Source organism: Taeniopygia guttata, chromosome 4 (assembly GCF_048771995.1).
Source record: "Taeniopygia guttata chromosome 4, bTaeGut7.mat, whole genome shotgun sequence".
Classification (NCBI taxonomy): Eukaryota; Metazoa; Chordata; class Aves; order Passeriformes; family Estrildidae; genus Taeniopygia; species Taeniopygia guttata.
The window spans coordinates 56,494,008-56,520,803 of record NC_133028.1 but is presented as its reverse complement, the minus strand read 5'-3'; the positions used below and the strand labels follow the sequence as shown (position 1 = coordinate 56,520,803).

Below are 26,796 nucleotides of genomic sequence, written 5' to 3'. Positions count from 1 at the left end.
TGGGAGGCAAGTCTGTGCACAACAGAAGCAGTTTTCTCCTTTCCCAGAGCTGGCCTCTTCTTCCTTCTTTACCCCAACACAGGGAATGGGAGAGGAGGAGAGGAAACCTTCCGTCAGGGCTTGAGGCCCCAGTGAGAAGGGAATTCCTTGTGGAATATATAACTCAGAGACTTCCAGTACCTTGTTTCAGCAAACAGGCTGTAGTTAAGGACAGTATCCACATTAACAAAGGCTACCTCAACATGTTATTATGGAATTAAAAATAAAAACATACGCCTGAAAAGATACAGACAGAACATAAAAACCACCTTACCTGAAAACTCAAGAGATGCAGTGCAACAAATAAATATATTTATTCTTACTTTTTTTTTTTTAACAACAGCAGCAGAATAATTGTAAATAGGTTTTTTTTGCCAAGTATGTACTTTGCTTATTGATTTTTGCATCCAGGGTGATCTACAGCTACAGCCTAGTTTTGCATTTCTTTTTCAATCTGGTTCCTCCTAGGATAGACAGAGTGACTAAGTATTCAGAGCTACTAAAGACTTATTAGGTGTGTAACACAGCGAACTACTTCACAGTCATAAACATAATCCCTAAAGCAAGCACACAGGAAGACTGTTTTGTTCATAGCTGCAGTAGAGAAGAAGCCTCTATTTTTCTTTTCGGTATCTTGCTGTTTCAGTCAAAGTAGATTGTGTTTTCCACTGTTACCCTTTCAAAAAAAGCATTTATAAAAATTACTTAATAAAAACATTCTCTCATATTTCAACAGTTTTTATGCCAGTTTCTCAATGACTATTCTAGAAAAGTCAGTTTGTCCAACCTAATATAAGAAGAAGGTCAAGTATGGAAAATCAAGAGTAAGAAAACCTCACAGTAGAAATAAGTGTGTCTGTAGCATGTAGTGGTTAGTTGTAAAGAAATGAAGAAAATAAAAGGCTTCCCTAGAAGTTGTAGAGCTACATAGCTAATATCTTTATATAGCAGGTGTATTTTCTACCAGAGCCTTGATTTTTATTACTTTATATTTTTAAAATAACTTAAAATAATAATGAGTTTGCCTGCCAGCAGCCAACTCAAAAACACATTGGAAAAAGACAAAAAACCCAGCCACCATTACAGTGGAGAAATTCTCCTCAGGGAGAAATTCTCCTCAGCAGCCAATTTTTGTGTCCAGTCCTTTCCCTTCTTAGCAATCCCAAAGTTCTGGGATATATTCAGCTTATTAGGAATGAGAGCTCTCCAATGCAGACTTGGGTTTCACTGAAAGGAATGGTGAACATTTCCCCTCTGTAGCCTCCTGTGAGTTCTTGTAGCAGCAAGCTGCAGCAAAAGGAAAGGAAAGAATATTCCATCCAGGTGTGAAATGATTCATAGGCAGCATTTGAGATCTTCAAAGGATTCTCAATCAATACTTCAGCCTGAATCCCGGATGAGTGGGCTGTGATTTTATCTCATCTGTCAGATGAGAGAAGCTGCCTGTTTGTTCTTGAATTAACTCCTTTCATCTTTGCTGCCACAATATTGCGACTGACTGCACATCTTTGATCACTCGGAGTGCCACTCAGTGCACAGAAAAATAAACCAAGCCATGGCCCTTGGCAATCCACGTAACACAGCAACAGCAGACGTGGCATGCTCTAAACTCTGCCCAGAAGTGCTGACCTGAAAGACAGAGGGAATGCAAATGGGTAAAGACAACCACTAGAATGATGTAAATCTTCTCAGAGTGACTACGAGAAGGAAGCTGTGAAACTGAGATTCCAGTTACTACAGGTTTTCATCTTGTCACCCTGTGCAACGTGGAATGTCTGTGCCCTGATGATACTATCTTCCTGTCTTCTCAAAATGAGTGGAATCAATCAGATGGAATTGTTACATTCCCCGCCTCAATGGTTCATGTATTCTTCCATGATTAGTAAAATCAAAGAGCTGGTGAGGCTGCAGTCTAATAGCAGTAGAAGAAAGGCCAAAAATATGACTTTGTTGAATATTTTTCCCCAGCCTGAACTCTAAATTGTTAACTGGTTTCATTAATACATTTGCCCCAAAGTGATCTTTAGGCAAACCTCAGCCCTGTCTGGAAGGCTGATGCAGAAAGGGCTGCAGAAGCTGTGAAAACATCTGTGTGGAATCCAGAGTGCTCTGTAGAGAACTTGTGAGGAAGTGGGGATTTCTTGGAGTTTAGAAAGTACTTGCTTCCTTTACTGAGTAACACAAGAAATTAAAATACAAAATTACTTATTCTAATTCCCATTTCCTAAGGGAAAGAAGAACCAAGAGGGTTTAAGATAAAGACTGATTGTTCTAATTTTTCCAAGAGTCCAAGAGATTGGGAGGGGGTTTGGGGATTTACAACCATGCTGTAGCCCATCTGTTGAAACATGTAACACACCATTTGGTTTTAACTGCTTGATGCTTACTCTGTATCCCATTCTATTTATTTATTGATCTGGGTAACCTCTGACACAAACCTTAGTGTCTTCCATCTGTCCTTTTCAATGTGGTTCTCAGGACCTTCACTTTCATAGGAAGCCAAGTAAAGTGCTGCAATCAGAAGCAAATACATTATGTTAGGCCTACTGGCATTTTAAAATTTGCTCTCCCTGCAAAGCAGACTGAGTTAAATGAAGCAGGCATGTATTATCCATCCCTCAGTTAAGGGCTTCAGAATCCTATTAGGAAGTATAGCACTGCTTATAATTGCACCCACACAATGCTAACAAACTGTGCATGAGAACAAAGACTACCCTGAGGGGAGAGAAAAGCAACCAGTGGAAACTCAAAAGCATGAGGAGAAGAAAGCACTCAAGAGAAAATAAAATGAGCCCAGAGACATGGTGCTTTGTAAGTAGCCAGTGAAGTCCCTATTTTCTTCCTTAAGCAGCACCCTTTAGTGCAAAGCAGCCTGAAAGTCACATAAATACATTTAATGTGACATTTACAGGGACCACATCAATTTAATTCATTCTATTTCAAAACCAATGTTGATTCTCACAGACTATATGCACATAAAAGAAAAACCTTATCTTCTCTGTCATTTGTGAGGGAAGAATATTTTTCACTTGCCAGACAGAGATGTCCTCAGGATATCTTTCCTTACTGTGAGGAAGCCACAAATTAACACAGAAAGAGATTGAGCAGTAGCCAGTGACACTATTCCTGCAGAAGTCCAGAGCTCCTTACCATCATCACTGAAGACTGGGACAGAGAGCAAGTACTGCAGAACCTTCCAATCGCTTTCAAAAGGGCACTCCACCTGCTTCCATGTCATAAATTCACTGACTTGTTTTGCCAATTCCCAAAATTTCTGTCAGAATACAAAGCAGAAGTGGTGCTACATACTGAACAGCATTACTTAACCTGAACATTTCTTTAAAAAGAGGGAGAGATCTTGGTTTGGAGACAAAGCTTTGATTGTCCTTGACTTTTAAGGTAGAATTGAACATGATCTGACTCAACAACTCAGCTCCTAACTTTTGTGTTCCTGTTTCAAGCTATGGTAACTTCCCACTCCTTCACCTTGTTAAAATTGCTGTTGTGAATATAAATATAGTAGATCATGAAGTGCACTTAATTTTTTTTTCAAGGAGCTGGTAACACTCCTTATGCCCAAATTTTAACTTCATTGATGCTTATGCTTTTTGTTTTGCAATTAAATACATAGTGATTTTCACATCAGATGCTTAATATTGACACTTCAAAATCCAGATGTTTCCTGTCAGTTAGCAAATATGAAATGCTCTATTTTCTTGCTGGAAATGTATGCCAAAAATAAACACTCCCCATGTAGTGTGCTGATGCCATTAATTGATAAACTCTTTCAATTAAAGTTTAACATGCCACAAGTGCACATGGATTCCTTGAGCAAAAGGGCATTGCACAACCTAGTTTTAGAACCTTTAGGCTAATTCAGGTCTATGACTACAACTGAAATGTACTGCACTGTTCTGTGAATGAGCCAGGTTTCTTGAAAATTGAAAGTACCAGGCAACAATCACTGAGTAACTCACCCTGTGCCAGATTACAAGCATGAAATCAGAGGCAGAAAATCTACTGGAAGACAAGAGAGTCAAAACTCCCTTGCTGCTGCTCTATCACATATTTCTTCAGAGACAATCTGGGACTCACATGCATGAAAATGCTGTCTATATACCTTGATAAAGGAGGAACTTGCTTTTTATGTGAGGAATTAAAAGATAATACCCTAAAATACTAATTTGAACATTTTGTCATTAATTATAACAAACCTGTGAATTGAAATGTTGAGATGAATTTGAGCACTGGGAAGAAGTTCTGACTTTTTTTTCCCCCACTAAAAAACTGGGAATATTGAAAGTTTCTATAAACACCCCATGTTCGATAAAATTGCTTTTTCCTGACTACCTCCCAGCTCCCCTGAGCAATAACAGATATTCTCAAATTCCAGTCTATGTGTGCTCTCCCAGAATCCAGTGGAAATTGGATTGTGATCTGCTTCAGTTTTCTGTTAAAGGGGCTGACCCTGCATTAAAACCCAACTCAGTGCTCTACTTACCTCAAAATTGACGTGACCATTGGGAAGGCGATTGGCACAGCCTTCATTGAGGAAGTAAATATCTTTGATCAGGAGACTGAAGAAAGGTATCACAATCTAGGGAGAGAGCAGCATTATTATCAGTCTGGTCCTGAATCAAGACACAATGGTCTACAGAGAAAAATGAAAGGAAGTCAGGTGATACAAAAGGTAAGCACAATACAGAAGGACTAAGGATTCTACACCTTTACACAAAAACTTTAAAAAACAAGTCTCTTCACAATGTCCTCCATTTCTATATTATGTCCTTCTTGTTTTCATTTTTTTTCCTTCTTCCTTGCAGATTCCAGAAGATAAATGGTCAGAGGCACCTACTTTTTACATGTAATTCCTGCAAGGTATCTTGTAGTGTAGCTTTCCCTCTTGACAAGACTTGCTTGGTAAACAAGGGGAGATGCACATTGAAGCACGGCAGGGAATATCGGGGTAGCAGCACAAATGGTTTTCAAGCTACAATTCCCTGAGCTTATGCAAGTCATGGAACCTTGGTACTGACTGGCTTAAAATTAAGCATTTCCTGCCAAATGGACAAAATGTCTGAAGAATGCTGGAGAATTTTACTTTCTTAAGATTGTTCTATTTTAATTTTCATCCTATGGAAGTTTTTACAGCTACACATCCTTGTTACAATTGGGGATTAAACAAATACCACTTATTATTGCCATGGAAAACATCACTGCACCATATTTCAATATCTCTAAGTTCTTTCTTTGAAATCTTAAAAGTGACTTTTCTCTAAAAAGAAGTAAGCCTCTTACATTTAAACTTCTGGTATTTTGAATGATAGTGAACAGATCCTTAGGACTCAGAAAGACATTCAGTGTATAACAACAGTATAGATCAGCAGACTGCACGTGGATTTGCTTCATCTGCCTGGTAGTTTGTTCCATGAACTCTCAAGACCAAGTGGAGAGCAGTTAGGAAGCTATTTAATTCGTTTCCACAAGAACTACCACTGAGATTCTGCATCTAAAGACTATATACAGGAAGGGAACGCCACAGCTCTATCTAGATCTGAGGTTTGGAATACCTTTTTGAGTAAGTTTTAAAGCCTTTCCACCTTAAGCCATGAATTAGTGAAAGTTTAGCAGAAGTAGCAGCTATAGGAACAAATTACTAGCAATCTCATGTCAATCCTTAGCCTTTCTGTTTGTGGTATGGGTTTGTGAGATAGCAGTGTCTGTCAAACAGAAACGAGCTGAGGCAATGTCCTTCTTTTACTTAAATAATCAAAGTGATCATTTAATGTTTAGACCTTCAGTCAGAACCAAACTGATCTGGCAGCTTTTTATAAGCCTGCCAGGGGTAGAGTTGCTGAGAATCAGAATTCCAGGATAAAGGTTTACCATGCAACATAACAAGCACATTTCCCTTTTGCCCACTGCCAAGTCATTTGCAAACATACCTTCTCCCTGTTGCTGTGAGCTGTCAGGGACCTCTGAGTGGCTCCACGCAGAGCAGTTCGGTAATTATAAAAATTGCTGGAAGGGTCCATCTGATGCTGCAAGGCATGAAAAGGTGCAAATAATGAGGTACACACAATCCTTTTTCAACTGAGCAACTCCTAAATAGGAAAAGGTCTTCTGAACAGCCCCAAAAATGCAGCTTTGTAGAGGACTGCGGTATCGCTCTGTCTGTTGGTTTGATCAGAAGAGAACCTTATTTTTAAGAACGTCCATTCAGCACAACAAGGGACCCAGTACATTCTCTTGGACAAATAACAAACTCATATAGTGCTGCACCTGCATGACCTTTGACAAAGGTCAGCTGGACAAAATCCATTAACAGCACAAATATACTAAATTAAATGTCATAATGAAGCCAAACTGACCTTTTTGAGCAGTTAAAAGTAACATGGTATTAACAGCCTCCTGTCCAAATATTAGCCAGACGTACCTCAAGAATATCAAATTTGGCTGTCTTCACTTTTGCCCAGGTTTTCTTTAATCGAGACACAGGACTCATGTTCATGCCAGCTTGATATAAAAGAAAGATTGTTGGAGTATTTAAAAGAAAAAGATCTTTCAGGTAGTTTGGACCAGTAAGTATTTAGAAAACAAAGAATATATTTATTACCAATAACAAGTATTTTCAATGAAGCTACTCAAGAAATCAGTCACTGTTTTCTTTAAATTCCAAAATAACCTTGGAAACAAAATCTTCATCTCTTACAGAATGAAAGTTCTAAAAAATGTTATAACATTATTTAATGTAGATTTGATAAAACACATATGTACAACAGAAAAGTGCAAATGAGTGTTCTGAACACTATCTCTTACATAATTCATTGAAAACTACACCTAACTATGAAGCTTTCATATTTCAGATTAAAAAAAAATTCCCAGTATTTTCTTACCAGATATAAAGAGATATGGAATTTTTAAACCACTAGGATGTGATAGAAATGATGGAAGATGTTTCAAGTCTCCATATTACAGGGAAAGTTACTAATCCAATTTAGCACTTAAGTTGGTTTTAAAAAGTGGGGATTGAGGTCTCTGAAGAGCTGCAAAGAAAACTTTGGCTTATACCAACTTTATAGTACACAGATAGCACTACAACAGTGTCGAGCAACTTCATGCTGCTGACCAAGCTCAGCAGTGGATTTCTGTGTGAAGCACTCTGCTTCCTTTATCCAGATTAAAACAGGGATAAAATAATATCTCAGTACACATACTTACAAATAATAGCCATTAAGGAATTGAAATTGCCAATGTTAAAACATTCCCGTGCCACATCGATGAAATATTCTATCATTCTTGCTCTGTGCTTCTTCTTCACAGGCTGCAAGAGATGCATTTGTAGGGTTATGCTCAGCAGGAAACAGCACTCAGACACATCCCCAAAGAAATAAGACCCCTGTAAAAAGTCTTTTCCATATGTACCACAGCTTCACACTATCCTTTACATGTAGAAGAAGTTACACTATTGTGCTCAAAAGCATTCAGGACAGCAAGGACAAACCAGATCCCAGGCAGGCAGAGAGCAAGGACAACAAGACGAAATGAGGCTCTGCCAAGAAGGATATGAAGAACAGCAGAGCAGAGTAGAGGTTCAGCCAGATGAGAGAATGTGCCTCAATTCACAAGGGCCTCCCAGAGAAGAGAACAGCAGGCTAGACATGCTCATGTACCAAGAAGGGCTAACCCAGAATAAATCATCACTGTCACATGGACAAGGCTGAGGCACCAGTATAATGCTAAAAGCACCGATCTTATTTCCTCTTCAGATGTGCTCTGACTGCATCCAAATGTCAACAATTACAGAACCGAGCACATAAAAAGTCCAAAATGCACTAAACTTGAAAAAGCTTCCCAGTTTTAGATAGCTAAACAAAACCTTTCAGCACAAAGTCCTGGCTCACCATGCAGATTTCTGTTGCAACCAAGTAACTGAGCCTGTTAAACCACTCCACATAGGCTTCAAGATTCCGAGTCTTCGTTCGATCTCTGTAGCAGCTCTACAGACAGAAATAAAATAGCAACTTTTAGCACAATTTTTATCTTTTCCTTGGGAGATCTGGCTTTCTGCCTTGCCATTCCCAAACATTGTCAAGTAACCAGGAATAAATCAAATTACCCAAAGTGACAAAAAGCTTAGAGGGAAAACAAAACTGGTAGTATTCAAGCATGTGTAACTTCCTTCTGAGCTGTCATCCCAGTAAAGCACTCCAGCAGGCACATGGAATGCTTTAAGTCCTACTGGGATTCTTTAAGGACCTAGGACAGACTTATGCAAACAGGGATAAACATCTGCACAAAGCTCCCCTGAATATGCACACTATTTCAGTCCTTACTCATGTCCCTCTGCTAGAGTAGATAAAACATTAAGCTCTCTGCAAGTGCAGCAGGAAAACAGAGGTCAGGCACATTATGTCTGGCTGTTGGACATACTGCATCCTAAGATTGGGAGATCAGCTCTACCATTTTGATGGGATTACCCCTTTCCTGAGCAGTGCTATACTGTATCATCTTGGAATCATTCCCACACCAAATCTCGGGGTTGCCTAAAAAGGGGTAGACAGCAGTTTCAGTGATCTGTATCTGGAAAAACAATTTCAGAGACCATCTGACTGAACATCAAATTGTAAACCTGCGTCATTCTATTCTGTTTGTCAGTTTAAAGTTAATTCAAGTTTTAATGGACTGACTCTGTCACAGTTTATTTACAGAGGTTAAGTCATCTTGAAAAACATAAAACATTAAGTCATTTTGAAAACAGCACTCAAACAGATGACAACTCCATCATGGCTGGTTAAAATCGCACATAGATCTAGAGCCCTCTGTGCTCTTTTTGTTATGTCTATTTGCTCTACCTGCAAATTCCCCTATGTGCCACTTGGCAGCAAAGAGTTCAATTCACTAAAAAGGAAGAACAGATGTCGAAAATGAATAATGCAAAAGGCAAAGTTAAACTCAACTTCTTCCAGCTGTAGGCTGCATAAATGGTCTGGGGAAAACATTCACGGGATTAAATTCTCCTTTAGCTTAAGTCAGAAAACACAAGAAATGTGTTCATTTATTGTATTCATTTAATTTGTTGGCTGAGCTCTCAAGCTTCAGGAGTTGTACTCCAGAAAGAAAAAAAAAAATTAACAAAATGTTTTATGGTAATACTAAAGCTTTCTACTGGTCCTCATTTATTGCTGGACCTCACTTCCAGGTTATGATGCACCTGATGATAAATGATGCATTTCAGTCTGCTCCATTACCTTGTCATTATTCAGAGGATCCTTCTGCACAAACGCCTGGATAAATTCTTCTGGTCCAATATAACTGAGTCTCTCCTAAATAAAGCACAGAAGCAGCCAAGTCATATCCCCTGTTAAACTTCACTTCAAAAAGAGGGGAAGGATGAAGTCATTCCTGGGAGTGTAACTACTCACAAGCTCTATGTGTGTCAGCTGCTGAGCTAACACATAGGGATCATTGCAGACTGTGATTATGTCCCTCTGGATGGACTGGGGCTTGGTCTTTAGGAGCGTGAGGTGATCTGTGGTGGCATCAATTTTTGTAAGCACTTCCTCGTACTGGGTAACCGCGGCCAGCTTCTGAATCAGGGTCTGGAGGAGCTGCTGCACGTTCTTCCGGTACATCTGTTTTAACACCAAACAATCAGAAAACACTTCCAAAATGTGAGAAGACAGCATTACAGCCTGCATGTCACTGCAACAGACAGATGCTGATACCTGTCAGATACCTTGTTGTTAAGATAAACTCTATTATGTGAATTTGTAATATTAGCATTTCATCTGACCAAAAGGAATCCAGCTGAGGGTTTAAGCAGTGATTGTCTCACAGGCTCAAAGAAAAGATGTGTTTAATCCACTCCCTGAAAAGTACCAACCACCACTGGAGGAAACACAAGAAATTAAAATACTCCATCTTCTCCTGCTTAAGACCACAGAAAAAAAAACAAATATGTGGCCGTTCAGTGATAAACAAAGAGCCTGCTTCTCTCTGCAGCAAATCACAACCAGCTTCACCAAAGTGAGAGTTCAAACTTGCAGTGAATCTGAGAAAAATGAGAAGATAACAAAACCATTTCTCTCTTCTTTAGCCTTTGCAGACTTTTCCATGTAGTGATTTAAGTTATCAGGAGTGATAATTTAAAGTAGGAGTAGAACTCAACTCTTAAGTAGACAGATATGTGTAACCAAGGTAGCTACTCTTCTAGATTCCATGTATCATCCTAAAGCCATCAGAGCAAAACTTAAGTGGCTTCAAAAAATATCATCCAAAAACTACTGTCTGCACATTATAGTATGATTAGTGCAAGGCGGCAATGTCCTTTATTCTGATGAATTTGTCATTTTCTCCAAAGATTTTTCCAAATATGTTGTTTTAAAGGAGTGCTATGTTAGTGTGGTGAGAGATTTTGGTCATACTCTTACTACCAGCTCTTAAAAGAACAGGAGTACAATAATTCAGGAAGTGGAATAAGAAACTCTAAGTAGAAGTGTAGTGAACAGGAGTAGGAAACTGCTTCTTTTGTATCCTTTAAGGCAATGACTCACAAAAATCCAAGTGATCTGTAGAAAAGTAAGGTCAAGGAAGTTGCCATTTACTGTTCCAAGCAGTTCACAATAAAACAAGTCAATTTACTGTAGTGCTTGCTTTAACTTTGTCTTTCTAAAGGAAATATCAAAGTCAAAAAAACCTCAAAGCTACAGCTAGAAAGAATTTATAGTTCTCTGAGTAAGATTGTTCCCTTTGCAGAGTTTCTAGCAGCTTTGTACATTGCCTTTCCCTTCAATAGATGATTTCACTCTTTAAACTGTCTGTAGTGCCAGAAACTTCACTGCAGACAACTCTTCCCTCTTCTCATTTCATTCTTCATTCCACCAACTGTCTTCCTCCAGGCTAAGTAGTTCTTTCTTTTTGTGCTAGTGAGTATTTTTCAAGTGGGTGTGAGCCCTCAATCGCAACTGCTTTGCCTGGAACTGAACTTCAATTTCCTAGCAACCTGGAGTGAAGGCACACCTCTTGCCCAGTCCAAAGCTCCCTGGAGCTATCTTGCAACCTTCAGCTTGCATATCAAATTGTGGCTGTTTTTCATTTGTATTTCATACCACATTTCATTCTCTTGTCCCATCTTCTTCCGTCCCTCCCACGTTGACAACATCAGCTTCCAAGTTCAGTTTAGGTTTGTTCTTTTCCATGCTTGTGTACAGCTTCTCAAGGCCCTTCTAGGCCTTTGGCAGCAGCACTCTCAGCTCCTCTGAGTCCAGCTTACCTCCACGCTTGTTAATGTGCTGTTTGCTGCCTCATCCACACCATTACTTAAAAGCTTATATAAGGAACACTGTTTCCTGAGGAATACTGGAAACACAATGCCATTTAGCAATTGCTATTTGTGGTTATAGTTCTTCCAATGTCACTCCAGTGTTTTTTGCAATCGCACTATTATGCCAGCTACACAGGATTTACTTACTGAAACCCTGTTAATTCCCTTCCACTAAGTAAATATAACCCTTGGCTTTTGGTCGAGTTTATTTCAGTACTTAAAAGACAAGCATTAGTTAAGCATCAAAATATTTCATAATACCCAGGTGGAACTTCCATCTGAAAAGTGGGATTTCAAGAAAGGTTGGGTGATTTCCTTGTGTGTTCCATCCACAGGAAGGAATGAGACAGACTTCCTCTGAGTTGATACTTTAAGCTCAAGACATTTCTTCCTGGTCTACTCCTCTTTTGGAAATTTCTCCCCAAACCTGCTATAACTTTTCCATTGACCTACAGGTCAAAGGCCCAATTCCAACACATCTTATTCAAGAAATTGTTAATATTGATAGGGATTTCTCAGCTATTGTCCTAGCTAGCTTCTTCGAAGTAAAATGATAAATACTAACATCCACCAAATTGTGCCTATATGCACAAAATGGGATTATGTTATAGGCTTAGAGCTGGAGAGAACCTTGCCCATGCTTCGGAGAAGATCTGCTTATGATGTGTGGTTTCATCCTAGGCTTAGGTACCAGACTGAACTTTTTGCCTACCAGCACCTTGATAGTAAGTTTTCCTAAGCACCCAGAGCCACACCATGTTATTAACAGCAATATCAAAACATCAATAGGAACACCATTTTACCCAGTAACTTTGTGTGCAGACAACTTACCTCGTCTCCACTGGCTATTCTTTGTGCCAGCCCCTTTAAGTTCCTCATCATTCTCTCATCTCGGAAATCATAAGGAAAAGTCTCTGTCCACTCAGTCAACAACTGTAGGATTTTTGGGGCAATTTTCTGGGTCCAGTTCTATTTGGAAACAGTAGGGAGGAATGTTACATGTAACAGCAATGCAGGAAATATCTAACTCAAAGGAAATAGAATTCTGCTCTGCATGATACTGTAGACCATAAGGGTATGAATATCAGGTAAATGTTAATCTTAACTTCATTCAGCACTGGATTATAGGCCTGAGCCAATGGCCATGGAAGCCAAACAAGAGACTCTCATTGGCTTAGCTGACCTCGAAATTAGGTCCCAGTTGGGTGGAAATCATTCCCCTCATTACCAGGAGTGTCTCAGTGCAAGGCATTGATTAGTGTTTCCTTAACTTATGACTAACCCTCAACAAAGATAATTGTAAATTTCAGTTGTGCCACGACCTCTGCATGCACTACACCTTATAGGGAGAAACCTGTAAAGAGACAGAGAAGGGCTAGTGAGGGGACGTGGTGGTCAGAGGCTGCCTTGGGCATAGTGACCACAAAATGATTTTTGATTCTTGGTGAAGTAAGACGAGGGTCAACAAAACCTCTGCCTTGGACTTTCAGAGGCCAGATTTTGGTCTGTTCAGGACCTTGTTTCACAGATTTTCTTGGTAAAACAAACAATGCAGCAGAAGCAGCAGCCCTCACAGAGGACAGGCTGAGCAGTGTGGAAATTTCCCATGAATCTCAGTGAATAAAGGGTCAAATTCTAATTGCTTGCTTCAAGTTTTCAGTCTGTTCTATCCCACTGAGGACCCTCTTGAATAGGAGCATTTTGGTTTAGGCAGGGGCCTGGGAAGTCCCTGAGGGTGTGGGATCTTACCTTGTCCAGGCCAGGCTCACTGAGCCTCTGCTGCTCAGTGCAGAGGTGGCAGACTTTGGCCATGAGCTCGTACGGGTGCATGAAGAGGCGGGAGCTGAGAAGGAAGGTGAAGATGTACGTCCTCTGTCAACAAGAGGAGCACAGAGAAAGGCATAAATTACCAGCACTTTTTATATTTTCTCAAAATGCCTTCCTGATAAATCTGCTCCTCGTTTACTATCTGCAGAAGAAAACTCTATATGTGGCTATGCCAAAAGCAACTACAAAAGAGGTAAGCATTTAACACATATCATCGCTCCACAACCAGTACAGTAAGTTTGTGCTCGAGCCAAGTTATGCAAAATTAAACCAAAACAAGGCAGGGCAAAAATGGTTTAGCTCTCCTATTGCACACAGCCTTATTGCAAGCTCATTACCTGAAATTACTTAGAATAAAATTACAACTCATCTTCTCCTGCTCTACAGTAAACCTTTGTCTCCTGAGTGAAAGCGGAGGGAACTACATAGCTTAATTTTACAGAATAAAAATCAGTAACTGATTCTGAGATTACAAGAAGAGGCTCCTTATTTTGCTTTGATTTTCCATGTACCATGATTTGAACTCATTGTGAGATGGATATTTGTTGGGAAGGGTAGATAAATATGATTAAGAACCACAATAGTACAGCCAGGACGAATATAACGCCCCCTACTGGCTGGACAATACCCTCACTTTCAGAGGGATCCAAAGGTCAAATGGACTGTTCCATCTCACCCCCCAGAATGTATGGTTCATCCCACACCTGTAACCCTCCCCTGAAACATCAGGTGTCTGTGACCCCATTGGCCCAAGTCCTGTTCCAGCCCACCTCAAAGCCCCCCTTGATAAAGGGTCTCCAGGGGCCAGACGGCCTCTTGGATCTTCCCCTCTCCTCCTGGAACTTCCTCCTCGAGTCCCTGCTCCCCCCTTTGTCTCTCCCCTCCCCCCATTACCTCAGGCCCAGCCACGTGCTGCTACACAGCACGAGGCAGGGCCTTTCTGCATCCTGAATAAACCTCATCCCCCAAGAGCAGCCAACAGAGATCTCGCTTATATTCACCCCAATCCGTCCGTGGAAACACCCTTCAAACGTCTTTACAGATATTCAGAATATCCATTCCACTTTCCACTTTGCCAGTAGTTAAGTATCTATGGCACCCAGTCTACAAAGATTCTACAACGTTCTGGCTCTAGAAACTTGGAATAAATCATTGTGTTTGACCAACCAGTGTCTAAATTGCTACATATTTGAAGTGTACACTAAGCATTAATGGATAAGCACTAGCTTAAGTACAGTTCTGTGCTGCTGTTAATTCTAACTCAAGTTAAATAATATCCTGTCTCAGAAGTGTGAAAAGATCTATGACAATAACAGAAACTGAACATAAACAGAGTTATGTCTTCAGCAGGAGTGTGTTGACAAGTAGAGTTGCAGTTTGATCATCCACCAGTTATCCCCAACTGCTCTTTCCTGCCACTTTTGATACTATTCTTTTTTATCTTCTTTTCTAAGAATTATAGAAAATATCTCAATGTGTGGATGTGCCTACACAGGTCAAAAATTCTCAGATGACAAACATCCTGTTGTCACATCCAGCCTTTTCTGATCCTAAATAGTGTGGTACTAGTTCAACATTTTGGTTGCTTATTGCAAGTACATCGACCTCAGATGAACTATGGGAAATATGCATTAAAACCCAATTAGTTTTGCAATAAATACTTTCATTCTGTCACAAAAGTGGTCATGACTTTCTCTTCAGCTTGCCTGGCAGCATTTTTGAGGGTCAATGGAACACAGGATCCATCAAGCAATAAGCCAGTCTAGGTGTGTGCTTTATAAATGAGTCACCAGGGTTGCTCACCTTACAACGGGAGTAATAAAGCATTAGACTTCCTAGGCTGGGTGAGTTATTGCAGGATGCACTCAGGTAAAGCACATGTTACCACTGCTGGTCGGCCACCTGAACCCCTTCCTTAGCCATGGATGTGACACATTCTGCTCTTACTGCATGTTTCCCTTTAGGAGACACATCAAACCTGGCCATACAGTTAACTTACATCGGGATAGTAATCCACATTGGGTACTAAGTGCTGGATCAGAGCTTCCAGAGACCCTGACAGGAGATTATTGTCGTGGTAATAGAGCCCTCCACAGCTGTCTTTTTTTGTCTGATACAGGTTCCTGTTGTAGCTGCTGCTGTCAAACATCGCTGCAAAGGGAGGTGTCTGTGGCATCTTGCCCTGAAGAGACACATAAAAGAGATAAGGGATAATTCAGAGAAGGTACAATGTAAGGGGTTTTCTATCTTCTAGAGATAATACAGCACTAGAAAAAAACCTTAATGTCACGCCATGGGTTACTTGCACACACTTGTACTGTTTTCAAGCCTGTGCAGACTCTTCACGAAAGGTCCAACACAGACTTTCACCACTGCCTCTCACAATTGCCAGGTGCTTCTTTTATATCTTGCTGTTTCTTTTTTAAATTACAGATAAGATGTCCAGGTTAAGAGTAAGGAGGTACAAAAATCCTGACAGGCTTCCGGAACTCAGACTTTCTATAAAGCTTTTGGGGATGTGGCATAATGTTCATTTTGGTCAAATCCTGAAAGTAGCTCCCTAAGAGCAGCATTCTGAAGGGTAAGCATGTTCAGCTGTCCCAGGCTGACACTGACCCCCCCAGCGCCAGTGCAGAAGGAGAGAGAGACTGAAGTGAAGCCCTGAAAAGGTTATGTGAGAGGACAGCCTCCTTTATGCAACACAACAGCCATGTAACTGCAGTCCCAAACCTCCCATTTCCCAACTCCACCCTGGTAAATTGGCGCTTGCTTTTCCCCATAACACTGTGACAGGCGTGACCCAGGCTAAAGTCTGATGCTTCAGTGCATCTGCCTCCACCTACTCTCTGAGTGGCTCTACAGACATTTGGAAAAACTTGCCTGGGCATAGTTGCTTACTACTGCTGTCCAAGCTCACCAATAATATAAAAGATGAGACTTGTTAAGCGTTCTCCGAAAATCCTGTGAAAATGTGAAAAAATCCAGCCCTGTGCTTCCCAGCTTCAGGAAAAATAAAGCAATTGCTCATCAGTCTGCACCTTAGTGCCTGTGGAATCAGAATGTCTTTCCAAGGAAAGATCAGTCAGTGCTGCAAGCTGTTTAGTCACTCAGAGCAGTGTGTGGGCAGCAAGAGGGCCATGACCCCTTGAAGAAGAGCTCAGAAGATCTCTACCAGAAGAGCTCTTCTGGTAATGCAATATCTGAAAAGGCCAAAAGATAAAATCTCTGCTTGAGTGTTGAGTTATAAACTCCTTCCTTCTCCCTCCTTCTCTGCTTTCTGGGAGTAGCAGTTCTTGTCAGTTTAAGGAACTTAGGTTTTATAGCCAGTTTTAACCACAAACACGCTGGTGTTAACTCTACTGCAGCAGTTACTGGGCGCTGATGGGCACTCAGGGAGAGACAGATAAACTGCAAAAGGGAATGGCACTTTGTTTCCAATCCTCCCCAGAGCTTCAAGGCAAGGGAGATCAAACTGAGAGGACAATATCCACAGGCTGCCGTGCTCCTGTGACGACATGTGCATGAGAAAAGCATTAATGCCTCTGAGCCATCACTGTAAGAGCAGATGCTGTTTCTTTTCTCTCCATTGTATCAAATCCTATTCGGGAAAAGGCTCTTTAAAGTCACAGACCACCAGCCTGTGAAGCACCCCGTTTTAAGAACAACTAGGGATGTGACAGCCTGGAGATAAATAGAGTGCTGCCATCTGTGTGCTCCCCAACCCACAATAAAGCACTTTTCAGAGTGAGCTCGGTGGAGATGAGAAGCTACTAAGTTATTATAGCCAGATTCCTTAGCTTGGACCTGAAGCACCACACAGACTTGCTGCTGCTGCTGGCAGTGTCCACACAATGGAGACATTCAAACCAGCACAAGCTGGAGTGGTTCAGTAAATAAACAGTAAGAGAAAGCCAAAAACAAAGGCAGAGAAGGACAGTGGAGAGAGCCTCCTGGCCTACACGATCTGTGCTATTTCCACCTTGAGAGGTGCCAAAAGATATCTGCATCAAAATAGGACAGACTGAAAAGTCTCAGCGTCTGAAAAGTGACATCAGACACTCTGTGCAGCTGTTCAACCAGCGTTTCAGTGCCATTCAGCCCCATGAACTGGGAGAAGAATAAAGTAAATACACATGCCACAGTGTAAAGTGCAGGACTGAGCTTAACCGGGTTCCTGTACAAGGGAGTTTGAATTACTGGGTAGTGAGGTGCAACGCTACCATGGCCATACTGTGCAGCAATAAAGCATCCTGATGTATAAAGACTCCTGGTCTTTAGGGTTCTTTGCAAGGCTAACCCAGTTTAAGGAACAAAACTTAACTGAGGAGCTAACAGGAACCTTCTGCAGCATCTCCTAGGTTTTCATACCATGCATGCAAAGCCACAGACTTGAACCAGTTCCAAAATATTCTTCAGCCCACTGACACTGAAAGACATCCTGAAAAAATTCAGAATTTTTTTTCAGCTTCTTTAGTGCAGTTTATTCAGTCAAGTGCAAGCAGTAGTGAACAGTGTGTAAACACTGCAGCCCACCAGACATTTGTAGCACTGTGGCTCCAAGGTAATACTCCACAGGGAAGTGAGAAAGGCTAGTCTGCATCTGCAAAACAACTTGATATCAATATTGACACTTGTAAAAAACCAAGGTGAGCAGTTGTTTCAACTCAGATCTCATATTAACCAAACCAGCCTAATTCAGGGTAAGACTGGAATCTGCAGGGGATTTAGCCAGACTACCCAGCAATTAGCTTTCATTTCATGCAATCCTCACAACACAAATTAGACAGGTTGGAGACACAGTCTCCTAGAGCCTTATCAACAGAAAAGGAAAAAATCATCAGGCCATTAATAGAGGTACTGATTTGTAACTATAAAATAAAATTCTCTAAAGTCTGTCCCAAAGGGTACATATTGTCTCACTTGTTTGCTATCTATTTCTGGAAGCTGCTTGACAGAGAGGGCTCAGTCCTGCTTCAGTAAGACACCAAGTTGTGGTGATGTTCTGTGTTGTCGGAACTGGGTTTCACTTGGAAGTGAGCAGGACACAGGACACATTCTCCAAGCGATGAAAAGGGCTGATAGCAAAGTGTGACAGAGATAAATATAGCACAGCCAACAGGATGATTCATACAACACATGTGCTTTTCCAGCATGACTCCTTTATTATCTTGACTTTGACTCCTCTGCTGTATTTTATTTGTAGGTGGAGACATAAAGCAGCCTGCTTAATTCTAATTAGAAGCTTCTTTAGCTAAAGCTTCAGCCAAACTCTGCCTTCAGAATAACTTGAGTGGAACTGAAATTTGGTTACAGAGAAGATAATGGTCCACAAATCCGTAGCATACAGAGCAGAGGTATCTTGGAACCTAAAAATATTGTTGACAAAGCACAGAAGGGCAAGATCTGACGAGCAGGAATTGGGAAAATAGACAAAAAATATTATTCCAGTAAAAAATGTTCTGGCAGTTAAAAACTGGAACTTTTAAACTGGGATTTGGAAACATTTGGCTAGCAATCACATGAAAACCCATTTATCTCTTCTTTCTTTTTTTCCAGGAATGAAAAGAGTGGGTTTTGGGGTTTTTTTATTAAAGATCTGACTTAAAGGAAAGTATCATTATGGAGAAGATGAGACCTTGGGCACTGAGGTCTATATTCTGGCTGTGAATAGCCTCTGACAAGAAAGAAGCCTCAACCTTCCCAGTAACAGCACTGTAAATAGGAAGTCAGAGCCAAAGATGACGTGCTCAAACCCTCACCATCCCAAGCATAAGGAATCAGATGTTGCTTCCAAGGCTGGCAAGTGCTTTTCCAAACCTTTATGTTTAAAAAAAAAAAAAAAAATCTGTTTTCTACTACAAACAGTGGAAGGTTGCATCAGTTTGTTTTAATTTATATTAAAGAGCTCAGGCTGCATATCAGATTCACAAAACAAACCAAATAACATGGACAGTTGGTATCCTTCATAGAAAAGTTCAGTAGTAGCCATGAAAGGTGCCTTTAACGCCACTGCCAAACATTTTCAGCTCCTCTGTTAGGTACAGTTTTCTCCCACACTATATCACTCAGGCAGAGGAATGGTAAGAGTCCCAAGGCACATCTCCCCTTAAAAGATGCAAACTTCAGAAATGCAATTACATCCCCTCAGAGCTGCTCCCTATACAATCAGATTACCCACATTTAACAGGTGATTACCATCCACCATTTTTAATAAGGATGCCATCATAAAACTGAGGTATGGCAAAACAAAAGACTGACTTCCTGCAGGAGCAAAGCTCCAGAGAGGGCCCTCATTATCCCTTCTCCTTGTGTTATTAGCAACATGCGTACAGAAGTCCTTCCTGTTGTCTTTGACATCTCTGACCAGACTCAATTCTAACTGGCCCTTAGCTTTCTTAACCTCATCCCTAACTTCCTGTACAATTTCCCCAAATTCCTCCAGACTTACACCCCCTCCCCGTCTCCCCAGCCTATCATCCATGAAAAGCCAGCAGCCATCTATTCCGCTGCTCCAGCCACAGGAGCCACCCCACCACGTCTCTGTGATGGCAGTGGTATCACACCCATGCAGGCATGTGCATGTCTCTGATTCTTCTTGTTTGTTCCCCATACTACGGGTGTTTGTGTAGAGGTAGCTGAGCCAGGCCCTTGATAAAGCAGGAGCAGCTGGAATCCTTCTGGAGTGCTCAGGGCACCCACCCAGGCAGCCCAAAACAAAAGCATACCAGACACAGAGGCTGCCCATCGCATTCCACACACCTCTTCCTGGTGCGTGGGTGCGTGTGCTTTGCTCACAAAGCTTTTTTTTTTTTTTTTTTCTCCAGCACTGGAATGTAAAGGGAAATTTTTACAGCTCAAGCTACTGAGAAGATAAGAAACCTGAAAAACTCTCAGATGGGTGTTTCATGTGTCTTACTTGCAGAAATTAACTATCCCAGCTCAAGCCTTCTTGATTCCACTCTTTGTGAAGAATTTGCCATACAATTCTCAGAGCATGCATTCAGCACCAACTCTGAGTTATAGTTCCTTCCTAGAATTATTTATTACATGTATCTTTTAAGAGGCAGACCACAGAATATTTTTTCATACTCACATAGGAGATAAAAAGGGGAGTGGTATCGGCTTTTTCCATACTGAAATCAAGAGGAAGATTAGAAACTCTCATAAGGAATCCACCCCAGAGGAAGAGGACCAAAACTATCCATGCTGGACAATGCCATAATAGTAGAAAATACATCTTGCACAGTTGCTGGTAGGGGAAGAAAAGCCCTGAGGTAGATGTAAGAAACCTGACTGAACCTTAAAGTACTCTTTGGTTTTCACTAAAACAGCAGAGGATGAACAATTTTGTAAAGTTTTCCAAAAATCACCCAGGCAACAATAAGCTGCAAAGGAAAATGAAAAATGCTCGTAAGCAAAGAATAAAACAGGAACAGAATTTCAAGTTGAAGCATTTTCCTCCTGAATGTGCCTTTTTCTTGGGTCTATAAATAGACCCAGCTGATGATTCGGGAAGGTCAAATGCAGCACTGATGACTGATCATTCACATATGAGAACTTTGGCACAGTAATTAAGTGAATCCTGAATGACTCGAAATTAAAGTCTTTGGATACTGCAAAGGTGTGATGGGTATGAATACATTTGTCTGTTTACTTGGGAGCATTAGAAACATTGTGGGGCATTTAAGAACGGCTTGAATTTCTCCAAATCTGCAAGCACAGAAAAAGGGAAGGAAACAAACAAGTTCCTCTTTGTTGCTGATATGCTGTAAATCCATGTCCCCTGCTTAAGCCTCATAACTCAGCTCCCCTTCTATCCTTTCCCATCCTCTTCTTCTGTAGGGCAGGAAGAGAGAGAGTCTAATGATGCTGAAAGTGGCTGTGACAGCATTGCTGCAGTGCCAGAGAAGCACATGCAGGCAGACAGCATCACAGCAAAAATCCCAGCTGCAGGAAAATTACTCAGTCCAGGGTGAGGACAGGACATGTGCTCCTCCCAAACAAAACACATGATACAATTTGTCCGTGTTGCTGGACACACAAAAGCAACAGCCTCAAAACACATGACACTAAAAGAATACCACACCTATAACATATAATTTCTTAAAGCACTTGTGTCTTACCATGATCACAACACTGCTGACATTTCAGTCTGTAGGTTAAAACCAAGGTGACCATAATTATTTAAAAAATATGAAGCATGCTCTATTACTGACCGATTAATCTTTTTGTTAAGTTTATTTTTAAGTTATTTTTAATTTTATGGGTAATTTCTTCATCTAGATGGTGTTCTTTTAGTATTTGAATGCAAAATAAGGCTTTTCCCATATAAGTGTGGGGATTTTGTACCTTGTACATATTTTTGCTAATCCCAGTTTCAGAAGAGAAGTTTAAAACATGAATGAACAGGATAAGTATATATTATAAGTGACATGATGAATTAGCACAGCAGTAATTAAATGTCAGAAGGCACAAAAGATTCTAAAAAAGTTCAGTCCATTGCATGCTACATAGTGATTCTTTAAAACTTAAGGGATTTACAGAATTAATGAAATGGAAAAAGATACACAAGAGTTTCAGGCCAGCCAAAGGTTTCAATTAAATACCTCCCATCCTAAAAAAACAGACAACACATACAGCTAGTCTTTTCTACCAAAATTTCTGAGCAGAAGCTGAACTGAAAACAAGAATGCTACTAAAGCCTTCCAGTTCTTTACGTTACTGAAGCAGGGTGGGGATTTTAGAAGCAAAGCACTCCCCTTATTGGATCCAGTGAAGCACAGAACAGTTTTGCTATTTGCTCTATTTGTTCTTCAATATTACAGCCTTAAAATAATAAAATCCCACCTGTCTACTCAGCCAGCTGCAGACTGGTTTGTCAGGGCTGCCATCCACCAGTAAGATGCAGAGCTCCACAGCCTGGAGTTCACCACCCTAGCTCCCACACTGCTGAGGAGCACCGGAGATGCTGCTCCTCACTCAGCTGATGGGTTGCTGCAGTTCTGAGGTCAGGAGTTTGAAGGCAAGTGAACAGCAGTGATGTTTTATTCCAAAACATCAGACTGTAAAATGTGTTTTACACAGCAGCTGATTCATAATGGCTGAGATGTCCAGGAATGGGGTGTGGGGTGGGGTGCACAGATGGGGCCTGTGATGTTACCTGTGCTATGCTACCCCCACTAGTGAATCAGAACTCTGGCATGAGTCCTGTAGCTCTGTATCTACAGACTTCTGCACTCTGCATCATTTCTGTAGCATGCTTTGTGCCTCCTGCATACTTCAAACTGACAAAACTGAAATTTGATGTTTTCAACAGAAATGGGTGCAGTTTCCCCTACACTATCACCACAAGAGAATCACTGTATTATTAGACTTTCATTAACCTTGGGGAGTGTGATCCATTCTATGTGACAGGGATGTGAACCCTGGGATGTGACAGGAATGTAATCCTAACCCACCCCAGGTGATCCAAGCCAGAAGAGCCACCTTCTCTATCTGCATGGGCAGTAGCTAAGCATGGTTCTGGACCTTTTCAGCATAACTGGCTTCATCAAGAGCTGTTCACATATCCACCCACAGAAAACAGAATTATTATGGCATTATTTCAGTGCTTAGACTTGGCTCATGGTAGTTTGGATCTGCTTCTGACTCTGCTACAATCTCCTCCCGTGGCTTTAGTCAAGTCACTCGGTTTCTCATTATGGCATTTCTCTGCCTGACAGTACAAAGAGGGATAAGTATGGGGTTATTTCCTTTCATTAAGCACTAAGATCTTTTTTCAAAAGGTGAACAGAAGGTGTATCTTATATTACAGCCAGGATCATGGTACTAGCCTTAAGCATGAAGCTCTCTTGACAGGGTTCCTCTTCAACCTCATCAAAGCAAAATACCTTCTGAATCCCAAAGCTGTTGCTCTTTGCAGACACCCATGCCTGGCCTTTTGGTGCAACCTACAGTACAAAAGAAAACACCTTTCCCTTTTGTAATCATAATAGGCAGCCAAGTTATAATTTACAACTGCAAGATGTAGTAGTGTTAAATAACAGTACTAAATTTCATTTAACTGTTTCTACCTAAAACTTCATTGCCAAATATCTCTGCCATTTAGATGATGCAGAAAAATTGCTGGTTTTAGGGCAAACAATTAATATGATCTCTTTTTCCTCAGTCGCTGAGTCCTTATGTTTTCCATGATTTTTACTGACACTTCAATGTAGAGTGGGTTGAAAGCAGTATAGTCACAGTTTCTTCAACAGAAATACTTCAGTTAAACCCTCACCACCACCACCACAACAACAAAAAAATACACTTTCCAATGTCTAGATTAAAGATAAAAATGGATGGTTCCACTTTGTCCGCTAAGAGAGGAAGTACAGCTCCGTATCTGCAGCAGCTACACTTCCCTCACACCCATCTCTATCTAGGCTGGGTATCAGAAGAAGCCTAGAACAGAGCTGGGTCTGAGGCACAGAGGACTTGTAAAACAGTTGTCTGCAATCAGCTTGCTTGACTCCTCGGGAAATCAAAGAGAAGTGCATTATAGCCAGAATGACTGGAAAGATCTTTTTCCCCAGTCTAGGCAGGGCCGTAGCAGCCTGGTTTGTGTCAGCAAACCTTTGAGACCAGCAGCAGTTCCCGTGCCCGACTGAGGGTAGACCCCTGGGCTTGGCAATCGATGGTCAAACGCTCCTTGCCCTGAAACAATTTCACCTATTAAGTCACCACCCAATAGGTATGATATTGAGCAAATGTACACCACGCTGGGCTGTGAAAAGATCATTACAAACGTGGCCTAATAGTGTCTGAATCCCTGCAGGATGCTTAAGGGAGGATCAACTCTAGTCTTGATGGACAAGTACTGTCAGTTCAGCACACTACATTCATGCAGAAAGCACCTGGCCTTGTATGAATGAGAGCAATTACCTCAGAGAATACCCCACTCCCCAGTCTGACTCAAGCTTATTTATCCTCTGTCTTATTCCTCATGAATCTGAAGGTCTCACTGTGCAGGCTCACAGCTCCCAGGCCCCTCTCTGCACGTGTTTTACCTGGCATTTCTGGCCCTATTTCCAGATGTGACAAGGAGCAAGCAGAGTACTTGACCCCATGGGAAGCGCAGGCAACCTGGGGAACATTTTATTCTGGGAAGAAGATGCATTTTGATGAATCAAACCTAAAATAGTCAGAATGCATGTATCTGAGTCATTCATTGCTATTCTGGAGCCGCCTAGGGAGAGTGAGCTGGATTGTTGTCATGATCTGGCACATTTACCATTTAAAATTACAGCCATACTAAATGCTACCCATTCAGGGTCCTCACAGTAGCAATTAAGTTTTTTAATACTACTTCTTACAGCAGCTAGAACAGAGGAGAAATTAGCAACAGCTTTCAGCTGGAGTCTTTGCCTCCTGTTTGTAAATTAATGCATTGTCCTGGTGTGGCTGTAAAATGCTCTTTGGAAGCTTTGTTTACAAGCTTATTTTCTATCAAAGTGTTTATTAGATGATGTGGCTCAGTCCCTCATACCCATGCCAAGCAAAGGGCGCTTGTCAGTGCTTGCAGAGTACACCTGTGTGTTTACTAACATTTGGAAAAAATGCTTAAGCATGTGCAATCACAGATTGTGCCTCCTCCTCTGAAATGCAGGCAATCTATCCTAAACAGCCCAAGCGTATGTCAGCAGACCCTTACAGTGATCTGCAGCACAGCCTGGCAATGATCCACACACAACCCCTTCCTGTCTTCACCCCAAGAAAACCTCACTTTAAAACTACCCAGTTCGCAAATAAGGCCCCATATTGACAGCTTCTCCAGTTCATATTCCTTCACTGCTCACGCTGCAGGGCTGAACTGTGCCTGTCACTCCTGACACAAGTGTGACAGCAGCTCACCCCACAGACCGGGGCAGGCGTGGACTCTGCTCTCCCTGAGGACTGTTTAGATAACCCACACAACTGGGGCACAGGCAGCAGCGCACAGTGCTGTCCCCCAAAACGTCGGCAGAAAGAAACCACAAAGAATGCAAACTAGCAGGGGATTCAGCACACCATAGACAAAAAGCATTCTACTCAGTGTGTGGTACAGCTGCGAGCTTAACCTCTGCTAAATCAGTAATTTCTTTCCTCTTTTACAAAGATTTAACAAATCCTACAGTGGCCTGTTTCAGTCCTGCTGTTCAAAGCAGTGATATCCCCACTGCTTATGCAAAATCAGAGCTTGGTCTCAGCTATTTGTTCTCTCCAGAACAGCTCATCACGTAGCTACTTGTCTTGAGTATATTTAGCATTGATTTTCAGCTGATTAACAGCTTCTCTCCAATGCATCTCATTTGGAAACCGTAAGATAAGCCTAAGGAAGCCGTACTTCAAAAAGCTCTTTTCAGCTTTCAAAATAAAGAGACAGCCTGGAGAGCCAGTCCTGCCTGCCCAAGTCCCAGTTTCCCACAGATGGCACACATGACATCTCAGTCCACCAAGGCGCTAATCTCACTGAAAGCAGCCCCCTCAACATTCCTCGCTTAGACATAGTTGCCCGAGGTACAGAGCACCTCTTTGTTCCCGGCTCTTTTGATTTTTCAGGCCATTCTTGCCCTTTGAGAAGAGTCAGCCCTCCTCCGCTCCGTTCAGAACTCTTAAAAGAGTTTCTCATCCCATTCTGTTTTATTTAGCTTTTCACACAGGCAGACTAGGAGGCACTGCTTGTTAGTGCTGCCTTAGTTTACAGTCTGGACTAACGCCCTGGTCTTGGGTCATTTAACGTTGATTTGAGGTCATTTAACATTGATTTTAACAGTCCTCACTCTCCTCGTACCCCTGAACTGCTGCCAGCTCACAGGGCGCAGGAGCCTGAAGTTTTACCACGCTAACACTCAGCAGATGCCCAGCGAAAGACACACACACACATCCTGCCCACATGCCCATTTTACTCAGCCTACGAACACAAAATCTGGTAAATCAGTGGTTTTTTTTATCCTTCCCACCCAAGAAAACCAGCAGTCAGTTGAACTGACGGGGGTAAAGTAAAGCAGGGAAAACTTCTCCAAGGATTATAGCCACGGGAAAAAAAATCACATTGTGCAGTTGTAGGACCCGGTTCTCTCTTACTGCAGGGAAGGGGACAAGGAGAAGGACCCAGTAGGATCCAATCACTGCTGGGCTGAAGTCTCTCCTGATACCCGCAAAAAAGCAGCTCTGTCCGTACAGCACTGGGTACCCAGGAAGGAGATTAAACACCAGGAGGAATGAGACTGTCCTGCCAGAGCTGGCAACGAAGACAGAGATGATGGATGGATGGATGGATGGATGGATGGATGGATGGATGGATGGATGGATGGATGGATGGATGGATGGATGGATGGATGGATGGATGGATGGATGGACCGACAAGGCGCACCGCAGACACACGAACTGTACCTGGAGTGGCTACAGGCGTTCCTAGCCCCAGACGCTGCTTTATGGCACTCACGCACTCATCACCCAGGACACGGCATAGAACAGCGCAGGACAGCACGGCTCGGCTCCCCGAGGACTGTGCCGGCGGCGGGCGGAGCGCCGGGAAGCGCCGCTCTCGCCCCGCCCCGCCCCGCCGGGCGCGGCGGTGCAGC

At 41.8% G+C, this 26,796-nt stretch overlaps 1 protein-coding gene across 5 annotated transcripts; it reads right to left on the bottom strand.

The window, feature by feature from the left end:
- Window positions 1-329: 329 nt before the first annotated feature.
- On the bottom strand, window positions 330-26,796 carry RASGEF1B (RasGEF domain family member 1B). Of its 5 annotated transcripts, none has more exons than XM_004175352.6 (14): window positions 26,606-26,796; window positions 15,192-15,374; window positions 13,115-13,237; window positions 12,197-12,334; window positions 9,465-9,674; window positions 9,291-9,365; window positions 7,944-8,039; window positions 7,261-7,363; window positions 6,476-6,555; window positions 5,985-6,080; window positions 4,541-4,636; window positions 3,190-3,313; window positions 2,478-2,550; window positions 330-1,668 (listed from the first exon to the last, which is right to left on the bottom strand). In XM_004175352.6, the coding sequence occupies exons 2-14, from the start codon at window positions 15,366-15,368 to the stop codon at window positions 1,644-1,646; spliced, it is 1,416 nt and encodes a 471-aa protein (XP_004175400.5). In that variant the 5' UTR covers window positions 15,369-15,374; window positions 26,606-26,796; the 3' UTR covers window positions 330-1,643. The 5 variants fall into 5 exon arrangements, with proteins under 5 accessions (XP_004175400.5, XP_072784733.1, XP_072784729.1 ...); XM_072928628.1 differs by having other exon boundaries at window positions 622-715; window positions 26,606-26,755; XM_072928630.1 differs by lacking the exon at window positions 26,606-26,796 and adding an exon at window positions 22,040-22,064 and having other exon boundaries at window positions 622-715.

What these genes read in the sequence shown, in the direction of transcription:
- RASGEF1B (XM_072928628.1), bottom strand. Translation starts at nt 15,368, where the DNA reads ATGCCACAGACACCTCCCTTTGCAGCGATGTTTGACAGCAGCAGCTAC. An exon ending in TTGCAACAGAAATCTGCATG is followed by an intron (nt 7,364 to 7,943) that starts GTGAGCCAGGAC and finishes CATCTCTTGCAG; the next exon opens with CCTGTGAAGAAGAAGCACAG. An exon ending in CCAAATTTGATATTCTTGAG is followed by an intron (nt 6,081 to 6,475) that starts GTACGTCTGGCT and finishes CATGCCTTGCAG; the next exon opens with CATCAGATGGACCCTTCCAG.